Source organism: Nymphalis io, chromosome 23 (assembly GCF_905147045.1).
Source record: "Nymphalis io chromosome 23, ilAglIoxx1.1, whole genome shotgun sequence".
Lineage (NCBI taxonomy): Eukaryota > Metazoa > Arthropoda > Insecta > Lepidoptera > Nymphalidae > Nymphalis > Nymphalis io.
In genome coordinates, this window is record NC_065910.1 from 2,766,823 (window position 1) to 2,784,587 (window position 17,765).

Below are 17,765 nucleotides of genomic sequence, written 5' to 3' on the forward strand. Positions count from 1 at the left end.
AAATAACCGAGCGGTTTTTCATACAGTTTTACCAATGGTAGAAATGATTCATGAGGAAGTTTTTGGTGTATAATTCATTATCGACGTATTTTTATGTATTAAATAAATAAAATGTAAACTAAGTAAATAAAAAGAAATATACAAATGATTTCTAAGCCGTTGCGAGTTCGATTTCTATTAATAATATCTTTATAGTTTTCGTTGTTTACTTGCTTTAATATCATTATAAATAAATTGTAATCACGTGTGTTTTACGCATGAAGGCAGTTCATTTAACATTTATCAATAGCATCGAATGATTTTACTTTTTATAAGTTCGAGCCCGCCCCTGAACAATCTCGTTCCTAGGCTCTACACGCAAGCGCACTTTAACTACAAGAGAAGTAAGCGGTAAACACTACGATTAGTATAAAATTATAGCCTCTAAAACATTTGTTTTTCTTTTTGTCCATTCAAAATATTACTAATATTGCTGCAAAAATTATGTAAATTTATTTAAAATTTGACGCAATGAAAATAAGCCGTTAAATTAAAAGTAATACATTTATTTTGCGTTGCCATTATGGAGCGATATTGCTAAATTGGACTATTTGCTATTGGATTGGACTATTTGCTATTTGCTATATTGATGTAAATAATTAAATAACCAATTGTGATGTACTGTTTTCATTGCCATTTTTCCTAATACAATCTTAATCAACTGCCTAGAAAAACCAAAAAGAAAAGAAAAAATATAAACCCAAATTAGCATAAAAATAGGTACTTAACAAATTAAAATATTCTATTTCATTATCAAGAACAAAAACATTAAATAATTTTAAGCAGCATTAATTTGTGAAAAGCGCCACCTATGGCATATTTAATGTAACTATTACAGCACATAACATTTCAAGTGTTAGCGCTATTTAACAACAGATGTCGCTTTTTATTCTATTCAACAAAAGATGGCAGTGCTATGCAATAATCGTTACATTTTAATTTACATTTATTACAAATACTAAATTTTATCTTTGTATTTTTGTTAAATCTTGAACTTTTTAGCAAAAATGTTACGTATGGACATTAACACTTTTCGTTTCATTAATTTAGGTAGACATTTTTAGAGATTAAAAAAACGATATATACGTATAATGCATCTGTCTATCAGATAGTCACTATACATCTATGTAACTCGTCTAAGGAAAAATTGATTTCTAGATTAAAAGAATTAAAAACATAAATTAATAATAATATATCATTATAAAAAAACTTAACTGTAATTTGCCTTACGTACAAGGATACAAGAAAATATGAACAAGCTTACAAATAACACCGAAGTTCCGTACCCACCACGTTGAGTGACATTTACCCCATTATCAGCTCTATGTAAATAGAACATAAAGATGATAATTCGATAAACACGGTTACAGTACCATATGGCATCTCAGGTAGGGAAAAAAGTGATACAAAAACCGAGCCTCCGGTCGTCAAGTCTCGATGAAAAAAAAAAAAGTTCGTCGCTTCGCCTTCGTGAATCACTCGTCTGATACCTTCAAGGAATGATAGGTTCGTTCGAATTTTGAATATTTTTGTAACACTAAATATGGAAAAAGTTTCGAGAATAATTAAAATTTATTATTGTGAACAGATGAAATAAATTTTAATAATTTCAATAATTATTTAAACGAAATGATCAACTACCAAATAAAAAAAGAATACCTACTACGTAAATTTATTTCATTAAACAAGTAAATTTCAACAACAGCTTACTTTGAGTTAGTCCTGTTAAAAAAATCTTTTGTATTAGAGTTGTGCTATTCGGTATTCAACGCAATCGGTAAATTAAAAAACAAATAACAAAAACACAGGAAATTTATAATTGTAACATTTAATAATGCTAAACATACATTACTATTAAATATCTATTATTTCTAGAATGCGTATTTTTTCTCTTTGCGCATCTAAAATATAAATTGAAAGTCATATAAGTAAAATATTTAAGAATTAATAAGCAAGCAGGTAACCATTTTCACTTGCTATTTGATGGTAAGTGGTTACCATCATAGACATTCGCGCTGTAAGAAATAATTACCATTCCTTACTTTGCCAATGCGCCACCAACCTTGGTAACTTAGACGTTTTTCCTGGTGCCTGTAGTTATGGTTCACCCACTCTTTGGTAGAAAATCTAATGAGTGGGTGGTAACTACCCTACCAGAAGGGCTTGCACAATGCCCTACGACATAAAATCGAAGTCAATACATAATATTAAATTATTTAAATAATTATATACTAACCAATAAAAATCTAACGATAAGCTAACACATAAATGGCTAAGTAAACTTATTACGTAATTTTAGTTATGATTAAATAAACACTAACAAAATTAATATTTATTATTTGTAGTATGTAAGTTTTCGAAGAAATTGTAAATTTATATTTTACATAGTACAGTACAGTACAGTAACAGCCTGTTAATGTCCCGCTGCTGGGCTAAGGCCTCCTCTCCCTTTTGAGGAGAAGGTTTGCAGCTTATTCCACCACGCTGCTCCAATACGGGTTGGTGGAATACACACGTGGCAGAATTTCGATGAAATTAGACACATGCAGGTTTCCTCACGATGTTTTCCTTCACCGAGAAGCATGAGATGAATTATAAACAGAAATTAATCACATGAAAATTCAGAGGTGCTTGCCCGGGTTTGAACCCACGTTCGTCGGTTAAGTTTCACGTTCTTACCACTGGGCCATCTCGACTTGACGAAATTTTACATATTAAATTGAATTAATATTTTTGGTTTATTATATATTTTTGTTATAGAATAGAAGCAATGAATCGTAGGTTATGGTGCAGAAAAATCGTCTTGCGGGCCAATTTTCGAACAGGCCGATTGTAAGGCTATTCGGCCACCCAACTGTCCGAATGTTTGGTATTCGGTCGAGGCCGAATATATAATATGATATGAATTTGGTTACAAAAGTTTAATTCACTACATTTTTATTGTTCAAGAAATTACATTCAAGTGAAACATGACGGAATTGAGTGAAATAACAAAAAAAAAAAAAACAAAAATCTTCTTGTTATGTAGAAAATTAGAAATCGGTCGGTATTGTAAAAAAACTTGTGTCACCATAAAATATACGCGAACTATTTCCCAACGAATAAAAAATTGTAATTTCAAAAACAGAACGAGTCAAGTGGAACGGCCGAGTCCACTGCACGCACGATCCACTCACACATTCACGCCAGCTGATTTACATTCTATGTTTATCTTGCGTAGAGTTCATAGAAATTTAAGCCTTTGTCCATTATAATAAGACTGATTATTATTTGTGTTAACAGTTTATTTATGGACTGCAAGCTATTCAATGATTAGCCTTATGTATTTGAACATATGGTTGATTTTACAAAAGTGCTATTTTAGGGCTGTGTTACCGTAGTGTCCCTTTTTATTGATTTACAATGTACGATTATAACGTCTTGTATTTAAAGTTTATTTTACATTGATTTGAAACGGATATGGTATTCGTCGTGTGTCGAACACAGCTGCGTATAATTCGATGTGTGTGTGCGTTAGTTTACCTGTATTATAATTTAAACATGGCCGACTTATTTTTATTTTATTATAATTAAAGCTCGTTCCTACTTAAAGCATATATTATCATATTATAGTCATCGAAATACTTATTGAAAATTTTATATTTCGTCCAAGGATATCGGAAACTATTTTTAAAATAAAAAGTTAAATAAAACCTGCATAGTTATTACAAAGCTTTTATTTTTATTTCACAGCCCATTTTATATGTACTAGCACATTTGTTTAATCGTTTTTTTTTAAAGCAGATAAGTCCAATGACATTTACTATCTGCTTGCCTACCCGGACGCACCCGGAACTAAACCAAGACGGTATTTTAATGTAGAAGGCAGAAAGATATAAATCGTTTAATGGCACATCACCACTATCCATAGAGCATACATAGAAGTACTGTGAGGAATAGTTCCTTCCAATCATGTTATCATGTAGCTGTTCCGTGGAACAGCTTGGATCATCATATTACTTGTAATAAGATCTATGTATTATCTGTGTCAGGAATTAGTAGGTAATTATATTATATCATACACTAAGATTTGATAAATGGTAAATTTTAAGTTCCAATACTCCCACACCGTCCTAACCTACCTTTTTTTAACGCTGGAAAAACGCGTTACGCGTTTCCCCCACGGGAACAGTGGGAGGTATGTGGGGCTCGCCGGTGTCCAAGGCGCCGAGTGCGCCCCGAACATCGGAATACCCACTAAAAAACCAGCGGTACCCTTTCCGTCTTAGCGAGGAGCGCCACGGGATCGCTTTCACATGCCGTGACGACCCTACCCTACCACCAGCATCAATATTTCCACCGTTACAAACTATATTAAGTCTACTGTTTATCATTCGACTATAACATACTATTTTCCGCTTCGCTTTGTCCGCGTGTGAGGAGAGGCACATCACAAAGCTACACCCTACGTCCCTTTTTGTATCACGGACTTATCAAAATTTCGTGATGATCGATTGAGTAGGTTAATACGTGAGCGTAACAAACAAACAGACCCACTTTCACATTTATAGTATTAATTAGCATTATATAATAGTAAGAGTTTAAATAACTTTCTGTCTAACGGAAGCAATTATACTAAAAATGTTGTCTATTGGTACAGGCTGTGGGTACATCATAGATTTTTATTTAAGTAATCGAATCGAACAGAAGGAAAATATTATTTAGGCATTGTAAATGTCTAATCGATTACAAAGTATTTTATAATTATATATATTATTATTATTATATAATTATAATTATATATATAATATATATACATATATTAAACCGGATGGATGAAGGAAGGCAGGATCCATCCAGGGTTGAATGGAGTCTAAGAAATTTGAACTTAGATCAGTAGAAAGGTCTCGATTTGTGGCGGTCGGTAAATAATAAAATAGCTGCTTACCTAATCATACATGAACAAAAAATGTAATAAATAAATTTAATAACTTCATTATTTGTATTATAAACGATATATAAAAGATAACTAAGTAAAAAAGGCAGCTAATCCTTAAAGGGATTAACTCTAGGATAGAAACGTCGTTAGTGAAATAATAAGAGGTGCATACAAAACAAAAATAATAATGAATAAAAGAAAAGGCATATTCCATTATACAACTAATTATCTACGTAAACAAATACTTTATTTATAATACTTTTAAATTCAAATAATTAGTTTTTGTCTTAATCTAGCAACTTTCGTTAAATGATTCTAACTACTCATAAATAATAAAACCTTTTTAATAGGAAGTAAATAAGATTTTGCATTACGAAAAAGAATATTGATGTTGACAATATTCATTGCAAATTATATTCTTCATTTAATGGATGGAATTTTTCTTTGGGTTAATTAAAATAAGCAACAAAAAACGAATTATTGTAATACGTCACTAAAACTCGAGCACAACAAAGGAGCTTTTTGAAAAAAGAATAACATTGCAATGTTAATTTTTAAAACAGACTACGCCGGTTCCTTTCTGGGCCGATTGAATTCGAATTTCGAATATCATATTCAGCCAGCAACCGGTTGCCCTTGTAATAGTTGGCTGATGTTATCAGACGGCCAGTTCTTATGACCCATGTCATAGTATTGTGTTTTTCTTATTTCCATGTAATAAAGGCTGTCGCGGACAATGATAGGGGTCTTTATAAGCTGGTCCTAAACCGTCGGCAAGTGCAATGCGAACGAAAATATACGGTGCGCTGAGTTGTTTTGCCGCCTTATCACTGTAGCCATAGATTACACGGTTATAGTAAACATCGTTTTATACCCTTTTATCTTTCTCAGAAATAGTATAAGAGCATAAACAATATCCTGTTAAATAATTAAATAAGTAAATTTATGATAATGTTTTTATCAACTTCTTTAATGTTAAACATATTTCAAAGATAAACCAATCATTTAGTTCATTGATGTGTATAATTTCTTTAAATATATTCTTTTTTAATCAATGAAATTTATTTCAGTAGTTTTCAATGAAATATGGCGTAACAAGTTCCTGTATATAAATGCTAACTGATGAGTTATTTAAAAATGCAGTTTATATTATAAGTAAATAGATGTATATGTTCACATTGGTATTCAATTTAAGGTACTTACTTTATTCTTTTTTTTTTGAAATTTTTTATTAAAAATAAGATTTTCTACGTCTGCTTTGTGTGTAATCTTTGTGGCGGGCGTTGCGGGCCGCGCGGGGCGAAGGCGGGCTCTCGGCCCGCCAACTTAAAAATGCCGCCGCAGAGCCTCCGAATCGATACGCCGCGCGTCACGTGCTGTCGAGCGCGACCAATAGCGAACGAGCGGCGGGCGGGGGCCGCTCTCCGCTGCCAGTGCACGACCATTCGCCAAGCGAGACGGTCGTTCGCTCGCCCACCGCTCGATTTCACCGAAAACCGGTCCGATGCCAACCCGTGTCATGTTATAGTGCAGTGCCATGAGTGCGTGGACGGAGGAAGTGTTGTCATGGCGCGACGAGAGGCTCGGTCTGACCGAGTTGCCGAGCACGACGAGAAGGAAAAATCGTACCGCGCCTTATAGGCTACATCGGCCCCACTTGTCGACGGCTCACGTGCCCGAACCCGTCCCGGAGCCGCAAGGAACTCACATCTCGAGGTTATACCCGGAGTTACTAGCTTTGATATTTGAAAGACTGCCAGTGCGTGACAGAGGAAGAGCGGCGCAAGTTTGCCGCGCGTGGCGAGATGCAGCGGACCGTAGGTCTGTTTGGCGCGGTGTTGAAGCAGCGTTACATCTTAGAAGACCAGCTCCAATCCTGTTTGCTTCGCTAGCGAGACGTGGAGTACGTAAGCTGCAGGTATTGTCGCTAAGACGTGGCTTAAGAGATGCGGTGGCCGCATTACCTGGACTAGAATCTCTCTCTCTCAGCGGTTGTTACAGCGTGACCGATGCTGCTCTAGCGAGTGCATTTGCAACGGAACTGCCAGCACTCCGAAGATTAGATCTCTCATTATGTAAACAGGTGACAGATTCATCTCTTGGCAGAATAGCACAGTCACTCAAAAACCTAGAAGAGTTAGAGTTAGGTGGATGTTGTAACGTAACTGATACCGGACTATTATTAATCGCTTGGGGTCTGAGAAAACTCCGCCGTTTAAACTTACGGTCGTGTTGGCACGTTAACGACGATGGAATAGCACATCTATGTGGTGGCGGCGAAGCGAGAGGTACCCCAGAATTAGAGCATTTAGGTTTACAAGACTGCCAAAGGCTAACGGACGAGGCTTTGAAACACGCTGCAACCGGTCTTCCGAATCTAAAATCTATCAATCTCTCATTTTGCGTCGCCGTTACGGACGCGGGATTGAGGCATCTCGCTAGGCTTCCACATTTAGAAGACGTTAATTTACGAGCATGCGACGGCGTCTCGGACGCTGGCGTCGCTCACTTGGCAGAGAGCGGGCGATTGAGAGCTTTAGATGTATCCTTTTGTGATAAAGTCGGAGACGAAGCACTATCGCATGCGACGTTAGGACTTTCTGGGCTTCGTTCGTTATCGCTGAGCGCTTGTCGTTTGACCGATGAGGGCCTGGAAAGGGTGGCGAGGCTATCGCAGCTAGAGACACTCAATATAGGCCAGTGCACGCGGGTCACGGATAGAGGACTACGAGCACTAGGCGAAGGCCTACGGAATTTAAAGGCAATAGACTTGTATGGTTGTACGTGTATCACTCCGCAAGGCTTGGACCATATCGTGAAGTTGCCGCGTCTCAGTGTACTTAACCTCGGTCTGTGGCATGTGCGGTGACCACACACACATTAAACTGTGTCTTGTGTCACGTTCGCGTGTGTTAGTGCGACGGCCATGTTTAAGTGAAGGAACCGCCAAGGTTGTATACTGGACAGCGAATAAGGAATTAACCAATTATAAGATATTATTAACGAATTATAGTTAGGAAACGGGGTCGCTTTCTTGTTTATGTTTTTAAACAGTTGAGTTATCGTTGGAAGTTTGTTGTATTCTGTGATTTTAAAATGTCCGTTTACTTTAGTTGAGTTTGTAAAGGAAAGTTGCCCCGACGCCTAGTCCCAATGAAAAGCTAGATCTTTTTATTTTTAGTCTCATGTATTTGCTTAGTTCGCTGTGTTATAGATATTAAATATAATCTTATCGGCGATTACGAAAAGGTCTGGTTTTTCAATGTAATTGCTCCATTAGTTAGATACTTAGCCATTCTAATTGTTGTTCTTAGTTCGACCTTATGTTGATCGGGAACTAATTTATTGATACGCTTCCTAAACTTTACCGCTCATTTTCGGGGATAACTAACCATTTAACGATGATATTAAATATATATTAATTTGCTTGTATTTATAATACATATACCGTAATATTCTGTAGAAAATATTTAGTTTAACAATATACATACATTCCAAGCTAACGATTTCTTCAAGTATTTGTACCCTCTTGAATGTAATATTTATAAAAAACAGTTATCTAAAATTGAGATAAAACTTTTTTAAATTACACATAGTGTATATATATTTATATTTTAATTATTGATATTTATTTTTGAGATTTGTTTGTTGAAAATTGATATGTTACAATGTCATGAAATAAATCCGTTCAAAATAATTATATTTTAACAAAATGAGTATTTAAAACTGAAGTCATATCATAACAAACTTCATTTTCTATTCGCGTCTTAGCCAAATTAATTGAAAAAAAAAATATATCTAATAAAATATCTCCTTTATTTGTTACGATCTCGTTTATACGTAAATTTCTTTTTTAATATTGTATGCTGTTATTTTTTTTTATTAAGTTTACAATAATTGTGATGTAAACACAAGGTCGAATTAAAAATAAGTTATTTTTTCAATGATATGTTGTTTTCTGTACAAAACGAATGTAATATAGGTAAAATGTATTAAAAGTCATCGTTTAAGTTGCAAATTACTTGAGACATTTTATTTTACCTCTTTCCTGTTTACAGACAAAAATAATACACAGATTATATCTAAGATTACTAAGTGTTATTATGGTGAATATATAAATAAAACGAAATATTTTCTCATGAAGGCTTTTATATGCATTGGAATAATTATATAAGCGTTATATTATATGACCACGGTTATGAAATAAAAAAAAATTAATTCGCCGCCATTTTGGTGCTCCAAAGATTTTTATCAAATATTATGACTTTTTGGTTATTTGTTTATAGTAGTAGACAATAAAACGCCTACCAGGTAAATTTAAATAATTTAAAGGAAGAAGTGTCGAACTACAAATTATCTGCATTTTTTTAAATAAATTCATTGAAATACGAATTTCATGAACTAATGTAATGTTTAATCTCGTTCTACCAAAAAATTAAATGTCCTCATTATAATTAATAAATTAAATGTACATAATATAATTAACAAATACAATAAAGTAAATATGAAATACATGGAAAAACAAATCATGAATATTCCATAGCTGAGCCAGGAAATATTTTTTCAGATTTTGCGGGGGAAATTTAATAGCTAGTTGTTCTAATTAAAACGTGATCTTGTAAAAATAATAATTGTAAAACATTAAAAAATGCTATTTTAAAATGAATAATTATTATTATAAATGCATGTAAACGTTTAAAGGTATCTCATTTGATTTAAAAAATCATATTGAAACCACTTTTAAAATGTAAAAAAAAAAACTATTTATAAAAAAATTATATAATTTAAATTTTGGCAGAATTACAAGTAAATTAATTCTGTCAAAGGAATCGGAAAAATAGAAAATTATTTTATATATTGACAGTTAACACTTTTATTATTTATCTGCCTAATAAACATAATCAAATTTTTGAAAATAGAAATAGTTTTATTTGAAGAGTAATTTTATGTATTGTTAATAATGGAATTTACTGTAATTGCTGTCGAATGTAGTTGGAAAAGGCAAAGTCATGCTTACCGCGATATATAATTCTTTTAACAATTTTTTATTTTAATTTTTGGAATTATCTTAAATAATTCACAAAATACAGCGCTATCAATATAATAATATAATATCGTCCCAATGAAAAGCGAGAAACGAATATAATTAAATAATTTATTATTTTCAAGCCGGCGTCCCATCAGATTTTTAGTTATGTAGGGTAAGCACTCACACTCGATGAGCTAATATAAGAATAATGCGCGTTTTTTTTTATTAATTAATACATAAAAACAATCGCTGAAAAGGGTATTTGCTTAGGAATTTATAATAAGACTGGTGCTTGCAATAGATAAAATGTTCTACAAGACACCAGGCCTCCACTCCCGTTTATATAAACCAAAAACAAAAATAAATGTATGAAGTGAGAAGTAAGAAATAATAAAAAATATAAAATGGAACAAATATGATGTCCATGCCTATGTGAGTAACGCGTATGCGTACGAATATTATATAATATTTACGGGTCTTAAAATATAACTGACGTCATAGACAATTTTGTATGTTAATTATTCGATTTTCAAATATGTGACATATATATAATACTTGGGGTTAAAGACTTTATTCTCATCAAGAAACACATTTACTAACATGAGAACATAATATTACAACAACAATTGCCAAGCGGCGCGACAAAGCATTATGTAAATACATGATATTATTAAATGATAGAAAAATACAATTTCGAAATGGATATATGTGAAAACCTTGCATTATTGTCGATAGACTTGTCTTATATACTATATCCTTAATACTTCTATTATCCTTTACAAAAAGTGTTTAGTATTCGTGAACTGGATACTTAAAAAAAAGGGCTAGAATTTTAATTTTGGTTATCATGACAACGCGTGAAATTATATCGGAACAATATCCATTGCGTACTAAGAGTAAATCCTTAAAATTCTTGTCTATATATATTATATTGATTTAAAAAAAAAAACGATTTAATAACAAAAATTCTTCATTATTAGCAATCGTCTTTTCTCTAGTTTTGTAATTGTGTGTTTCATCGCCTTCACTGGCAGAAGGGCACAATTTTCACCTAAAGAATCCTAATTACGTATTAACGGGGAAATGCTGCATTCTTACTACCAATTCACGCGGCCATGACTTAAACTGCAATTATTATATCTTGGGTTGTTTATTATTCAGCATTAGCTCTATCGTCAAATTGTATTAAAAAAAAAAAACAACGGTAATATAATACAAAAGAAACGTCATTCTAAAAAAACACTAAAAATAGACTCATTTGAATTTCGAATATAATTACAAATATACTTACATAAATGTAACGTAATTACATTTCAAGATTATTATCTGTGTGGTAATGCAGACGTCATATCAAAACATTTGGACATGACACGACGCAGACTGTTTTTTTTTTTTCTAACAATTCTTGCGTACAGAATTAATTTCGCTTTAATAATATTTCCTTTTGAACTACATAATATTAAAAGAGGTTATATTATAACATTTAATTTTATATTTAATAAAAATATAATTAAAAAAATGTTTTATAGGTATGTATGAATTATAACAGTGATGTTAGTGTAAATGACATTTATGTTGACTTTTTTTTAATAATTTTATATGACCGTGAACGTTATACATTCTGTTGAACGCATCCAAAGACTTCTTAAATAAAACTTAAATAAATAAAAATAACGGGCTCATAAAAACCTTGAAGAAAAAGCATATATTATATATCCTATTATTCATTCAATATTCTCAACGTTTTCCCTGCTTTAAGATAGGGTGGTGGATATCCTGCTGATTTCAGATGAAACGTGGTGACCCATGTTACTGTCATATCATTAAGGTCACAGGATACTAAATTCGATCGATCAGACCAATGGAAGTTTTTTACATCTCTTCAACATCTAGAAAAAAGCTGATGTACTCTAATCAGCTGAAATGATTTTCTTCAATCATTGCTAATAAAACTGTCGATCTAACTTTTAAACATTAAAAAACTTAATCAATATCGATTTATACGTGACGGAGCTACGATGCCAAAGACATACACTCTAAACTTAAAAAACCCCTCTTTTCTTCGGGGGTTAAAAATTGCAATGAACGATTGAAGCTTGTAAAAATGAATTGAATTTGGATTTCGAACGTTTATTTTATTTCGTTTTTGTTATTTCAAATTTCGAATCAGTAGTTCTAAAAACATTTCTGTTAATTTATATTCGAAATCGAGTTTCAGTAATCGTCTAATGAACTAGTTTTTTTTTTATAAACAATTTTTAACTTGCCAGTGTTAACAATACCTACTTTAAAATTATTTGATAACCATTGTTAAAGGAAAACGCCCGATACTTTACCAACCGAAAAACGGTTTTAACAAATATGCCAAATGTAGAATTTTATTGTAGCTTTATTAAAAATTAATTCAGTTGTCTGGAACTTGCAATTTCAATTTGTAAATATATGAAGAATAATGAAGCGCTATTTTTTTTTATAAAACATGTACACTTTCAAACAAAATATCTTATTAAATGCTATGTTTTATATGCCGAGATGTGATTAGAACGCGTGATTCTTGACCGATGATCGTGGGTTCAAATACGAGCAAGCACCACTGAATTTTCATGTGCTTAATTTGTGTTTATAATTCATCTCGTGCTTGACCGTGAAGAAAAACATCGTGAGGAAACCTGCATGTGTTTAATTTCATTGAAATTATGCCACATGTGTAATTTACCAACCCTCATTGGAGCAGCTTGGTGGAATAAGCTCCAAACCGTCTCCTCAAAAGGGAGAGGAGGCCTTAGCCCAGCAGTGGGACATTAACAGGCTGTTACTGTAGGTTTTATATTTAAAGCAGATGACATTATTTGGTTATGTTACATTTGAAATAGCAATATTTAAGATGTATATTAAAGATATTGTAATGCCGTGTATCGGTACAGCTATCTTTTATCGGCTAAAAATTAAGAACCTGTTGCAATTTTTTTTTTGTGAATTTTCCTATAGATTGTAACTAAGACGACGTCTTAGCGTTAATGTACATCATACACGTAATAATGTATGCATCTTGAAATTATTAACAAATCCTCAAACATTAAAATCAGAAAGCCATGAAAGCAAATCGGCGAACAGGCGAAAACGAAAGCAAAAGCATGTCGACAAACTATTATATAAAAATATGTATAGGCATATCGAAATTCAAAGCGAGCGATTGATTTTTTGACTATAAATGTCATTAATGACATTTTCGCAATCCTTTAGTATTTTATGAAATTGACAGTAATAAATATAATGTCATCCGTCGTATACGTTTCAATTAATAACGCGATAACTTGAAATAATAATAATAAAAATAATTTTAATACAGCATAATAATATTTAAATTGTTTTATAAAAATAATGAATTATTAACATTATTGTAGATGTGTGTATATATACGAAATGTATTATATTAAAATATACTTATAATATTTTTAGAGACAAAACTTGTGAAAAATTTGTGTGCGCAACATGCGAACGCGCCCATTTTGCGTTCAGTTTAAAACGGAAAATAAAACAAGAGTCAATTAAATGTAATTTTCCAGTAAAGTTGCTCGTACATTTACAGATCCGCTATTTATTATTACAGTAAATATAAATTTGTGTTTGTTTTTTGTTATTATATATTTGTGGTACACGCATGAAAGAGAAGCAGATACGGGTTTTAAAATTATAAGTAAGAATAACTCACTACGACATTCTATTTAATTCTAAATTTAAAAAAAAATCTATGTAATATCGTGTTTATTTTGTCAAGCGTTAGTTGACAAACGATCTATCTCATTATGCCTAATTATAATAACTTCATAATATTTTGTAATAAAATAACAAATTAACGTACAAAATAGATAAATATTGTCTCTGGCATTAAATGGGAAGTTGATAGTGTATGATAGGAATTAATATGAACTTCGTAGCGGATTATTTGTGCTATTTTGTCCGCGTACTATTAAATTACAATATAACTCGTACACTAATAAAATATATAACGATTAATTATTTTATTCATAAACGTTACGTAACTTTATGTTATTCGTTTGTTTGATTTATTTGATATGGAAGTTTTAAAAACAAATTTCAAAGCATTTATTTCCTTAAAAAGCTTAAGGTTTCCGTTATTTAATAAAACATATATATTTTTTCTATTATAATCAAAACAATGAAAATTGCACAATTTTCTTCTAAGTTATAAGAAGCAATAAAATTTCTCGATATTATAGAAACCATATTAAGTAATTTCAAATAACTTAATACAAAGCTTCAAAGAAATGTATTGTATTGAGTTTTAAATTCTCACAACTTTCTACTTTACGTGAAAGAGAAATTTTTACAGCTTCAATGGTCTCGGCAAATCATTCTTAGGCAACTACAATTCAATAAAAAATTTATATTGATTCACATTGAAGAAAAAAAAAAAACGTCTGTTCGAACTTCACTATCTAAAGGGTATTTATTCTGTGACAAGAAATGTATATAGTTGGCGGCAAAGTTATCTGTTTCGCTCTCTCTAGCGTTATTCCATATATAGCTTTCCTATTCGTTCGCAGCGACAACACGCGCCGTCGGTAGACAGGTACGTGTGCAAGCTAGATGGCTATATACAAAATATAATATGCGCGAACGAGATAGTCTTGACCAAACATGTCAACGCACGATTCTGTGTTGTTTTAAAAATAAAAATTAGTTATAAACTCGTAATAAAGTGTTAAAATAATGACTTTTAGGAATGTTGTTAAAAAGTTGCAGTCATTCATAATAATAGCATTATAAGCGATCATTATTTTTTGTTATCTATATTGTATAGGAAGTGTAAAATTCTAAATACTTTGTTTATTTATATTAATTATACTTTGTTTAGTTATTTTAATTATTGTTTTTTTTTAAATAACAGTTGATTTTCGACTACATCATTCTCAAAAAGGTATTAAGAAGAAAGCCAAGAAAGTATTTTTAAACCCATTTTATGTTTTTAATAGGAGTAATTGTAATATTACTCGGATTAGTATTTAGTAAAATATACATATACCTACATAGAAGGAACTTTATATATCTTTAACGATATTCATTAATTATATTTATAATTCATTCATTAATTATACAATTTAGTTGATTTATCAATGTTTATTGTTATATATTATATCATTTCAGTTATAAAAGAAAGAAAAATAATAACATCAAATTGCATTGTTATCAATAGATATAGAATATCGACTTTCAAGTTGATAGGTCAATGTCCTGATACGGAACAGATGCTTCAAGCGTTACTTTGTTACATTTCAATATGTAATATAAATATAATTATTGTACCAAAAGAATAAATTATCAAGAAGATTTTATGACTTCCTATGTAGGTACTTAATGAGAGTGCCATAAATACCAAAAATGTATGTTTAACGATATTTAATCAGCATTGTATTTGGTTTTTTAAAATAAGAGCACTGTTAGTGCTACTATTATTAATGAAAAAAAAAAAAAAAAAACGTTGATAATCCTCATAATTCTGCGATGTGAAACTTAGCGATATATTAGAACCGAGTATGCAATCTTCCATTTTTTAAGAATGTCAGAATATTTTTATAATAATAATCTTGAATCAAAGATCACCAAATGTATTTATTTTATTTTATGCATAGACAATTTTTTTATTATTTAAAAAGATTAAATATTTATCGAGGAAACCACAAACTAAAGATTCTGCAACAAACCAGTGTTTTTTTTTTCTATGAACTAGACCGGCTATCGAGTATTTAAATTTTAAATTAAATTTAATATATATATATATACTATTTACGTATAACTTTTTTCTTAGCCTTGCACGGAAAAAAGTATCACCCCGTGGTAACGAGATATTATAGCAAATATTATATAGAACTTTGTACCCTAGCACCTTCTAAATTATCTATGATGCTGCTATGCACTCACTTTGTATATTGTTGTGAAATTATGAGAACCAATCAACAGCGCGCTGTTTTGACGTGTATCCTTAATTTTTTTTTAAATTATTATTAGTTTATTATAGTCAATGTCGCTTAACATTTTCTGGCATCTCATAATTGTATTCTGCAAAGACTTTCGAGTGTCTACAAATGTACATACAGAAAAGACTTGCTAATTCGACAATCGAATTTATAATTAGTTGTCACCAGTTTTAAAATGTCATATTTTCAATATTAATTGTAGCACGATGCGTTAACAATTCATATCTTTTTACAATGATCAGGATAGTCTATTATCAGTCAATTTGACAGTAGACTTATAATCTTGAATGTCTGGTAATTATGGAACAAACTGGGACCGCAGGAAAAGTTTTAAGCCGTAACAACCAAAAAGTATCGATTACATAAACTTCAAAAGTAAACGATAAAATATTACAGTGAAGCTACTGAATTATATGTAATTAAATAAATTATATAAAGAGCCGAGATGGCTTAGTGGTAAGAACACGTGAATCTTAACCGATGATCGTGGGTTCAAACCCGGGCGAGCACCACTGAATTTTCATGTGCTTAGTTTGTGATTATAATTCATCTCTTGCTTTACGGTGAAGGAATATATCGTGAGGAAACCTGTATGTATCTAATTTCACTGAAATTCTGCCACATGTGTATTCCACTAATCCGCATTGGAGCAGCGTGGTGGAATAAGCTCCAAACCTGCTCCTCAAAAAGAGGAAGGGAGGCCTTTAGCCTAGCAATGGGACATTCACAGGCTGTTACGGATACGGACGGAAATAAATTATAATACAAAATTTTATACGTGAATTTGTCAGGAAAGTGTTGCTACATTCTTGTTTTCAGATAGTTATAATGGATCATTTGGTCAAAACTAGAAGCACAAGTAAATTAGTTGAGTTTTATTATTTTACAAATACGTCTCGTAATAATGCAGTCTTCATGAATTTGAACAACTCCGTAGAGAGACACGAGCATATGTTATCTGTTATTGTTAATTTGAAACGCTCTGCTGCAAAACGCTGCCTGAACCAAATCGACATTAATCGGAACCTTTTTCACTATTTATACGAAAATTTACCAAAATTAATTGAAATTAAGGTAACGATATAAAAAGATACATTTAATGGTATAAATGAAATAAATTCTGATATTTGCCGACAAAAGGGAGGCAGTGAGACGTCCTAAGTAGGGTGGAGGCGTTATGGGGAGCGGTGCCATGCGGTCGTCACGTCTGTCGTCGAGACGTCGCAAGCCGAGGACATCGTGCCCGCCGTCGGCGACGATGTATGGTCGGTCGTCCGTGCTAGTGTTGTGATCACATCGCCTTTGTCATTCAGGACGTCTTCAGGTCACCTTAGCCTGTCTGGTTTATTTCCTCTGCCTATATACGTACTGGTTTACTACTAGTACTTATGGAGATCGTTGTTATATAGGTATTATTTCCATTGTCATCCATTTTGTATGATATGAATATGAATTTGGTATTCCATAACTGATTTATTAATATCTTACTGCCGGTACTGTAAAACGGTAATGTCATAGAAAAGGACCTTATGTTTTTGAAACGCAGTGTTCCATTTATTATATTTTTTTATTTCTTAGTCTAAGGTGTCATAATCTATTCTCATATCAATCGAGCAATCGTCATTAAAAAAACTAACAATAAACATATAAAATAACCACCATTTCGGAAAAAAGCCTCAACCAAGAAGAAACGGCAAGAGACTTCCTCACATAACCTCTCTTCGTCACCGATCTCTCTTTCCTTTTATATGCGCATATAATATATACTTCTTTGTTATAT

At 31.9% G+C, this 17,765-nt stretch overlaps 1 protein-coding gene across 1 annotated transcript; it reads left to right on the forward strand.

The window, feature by feature from the left end:
- Nucleotides 1–6,315: 6,315 nt before the first annotated feature.
- On the forward strand, nucleotides 6,316–8,978 carry LOC126777664 (F-box/LRR-repeat protein 14). Its single transcript, XM_050500785.1, has one exon. It carries the CDS (start codon nucleotides 6,495–6,497, stop codon nucleotides 7,824–7,826), a length of 1,332 nt encoding a protein of 443 aa, XP_050356742.1. The 5' UTR covers nucleotides 6,316–6,494; the 3' UTR covers nucleotides 7,827–8,978.
- Nucleotides 8,979–17,765: the final 8,787 nt, after the last annotated feature.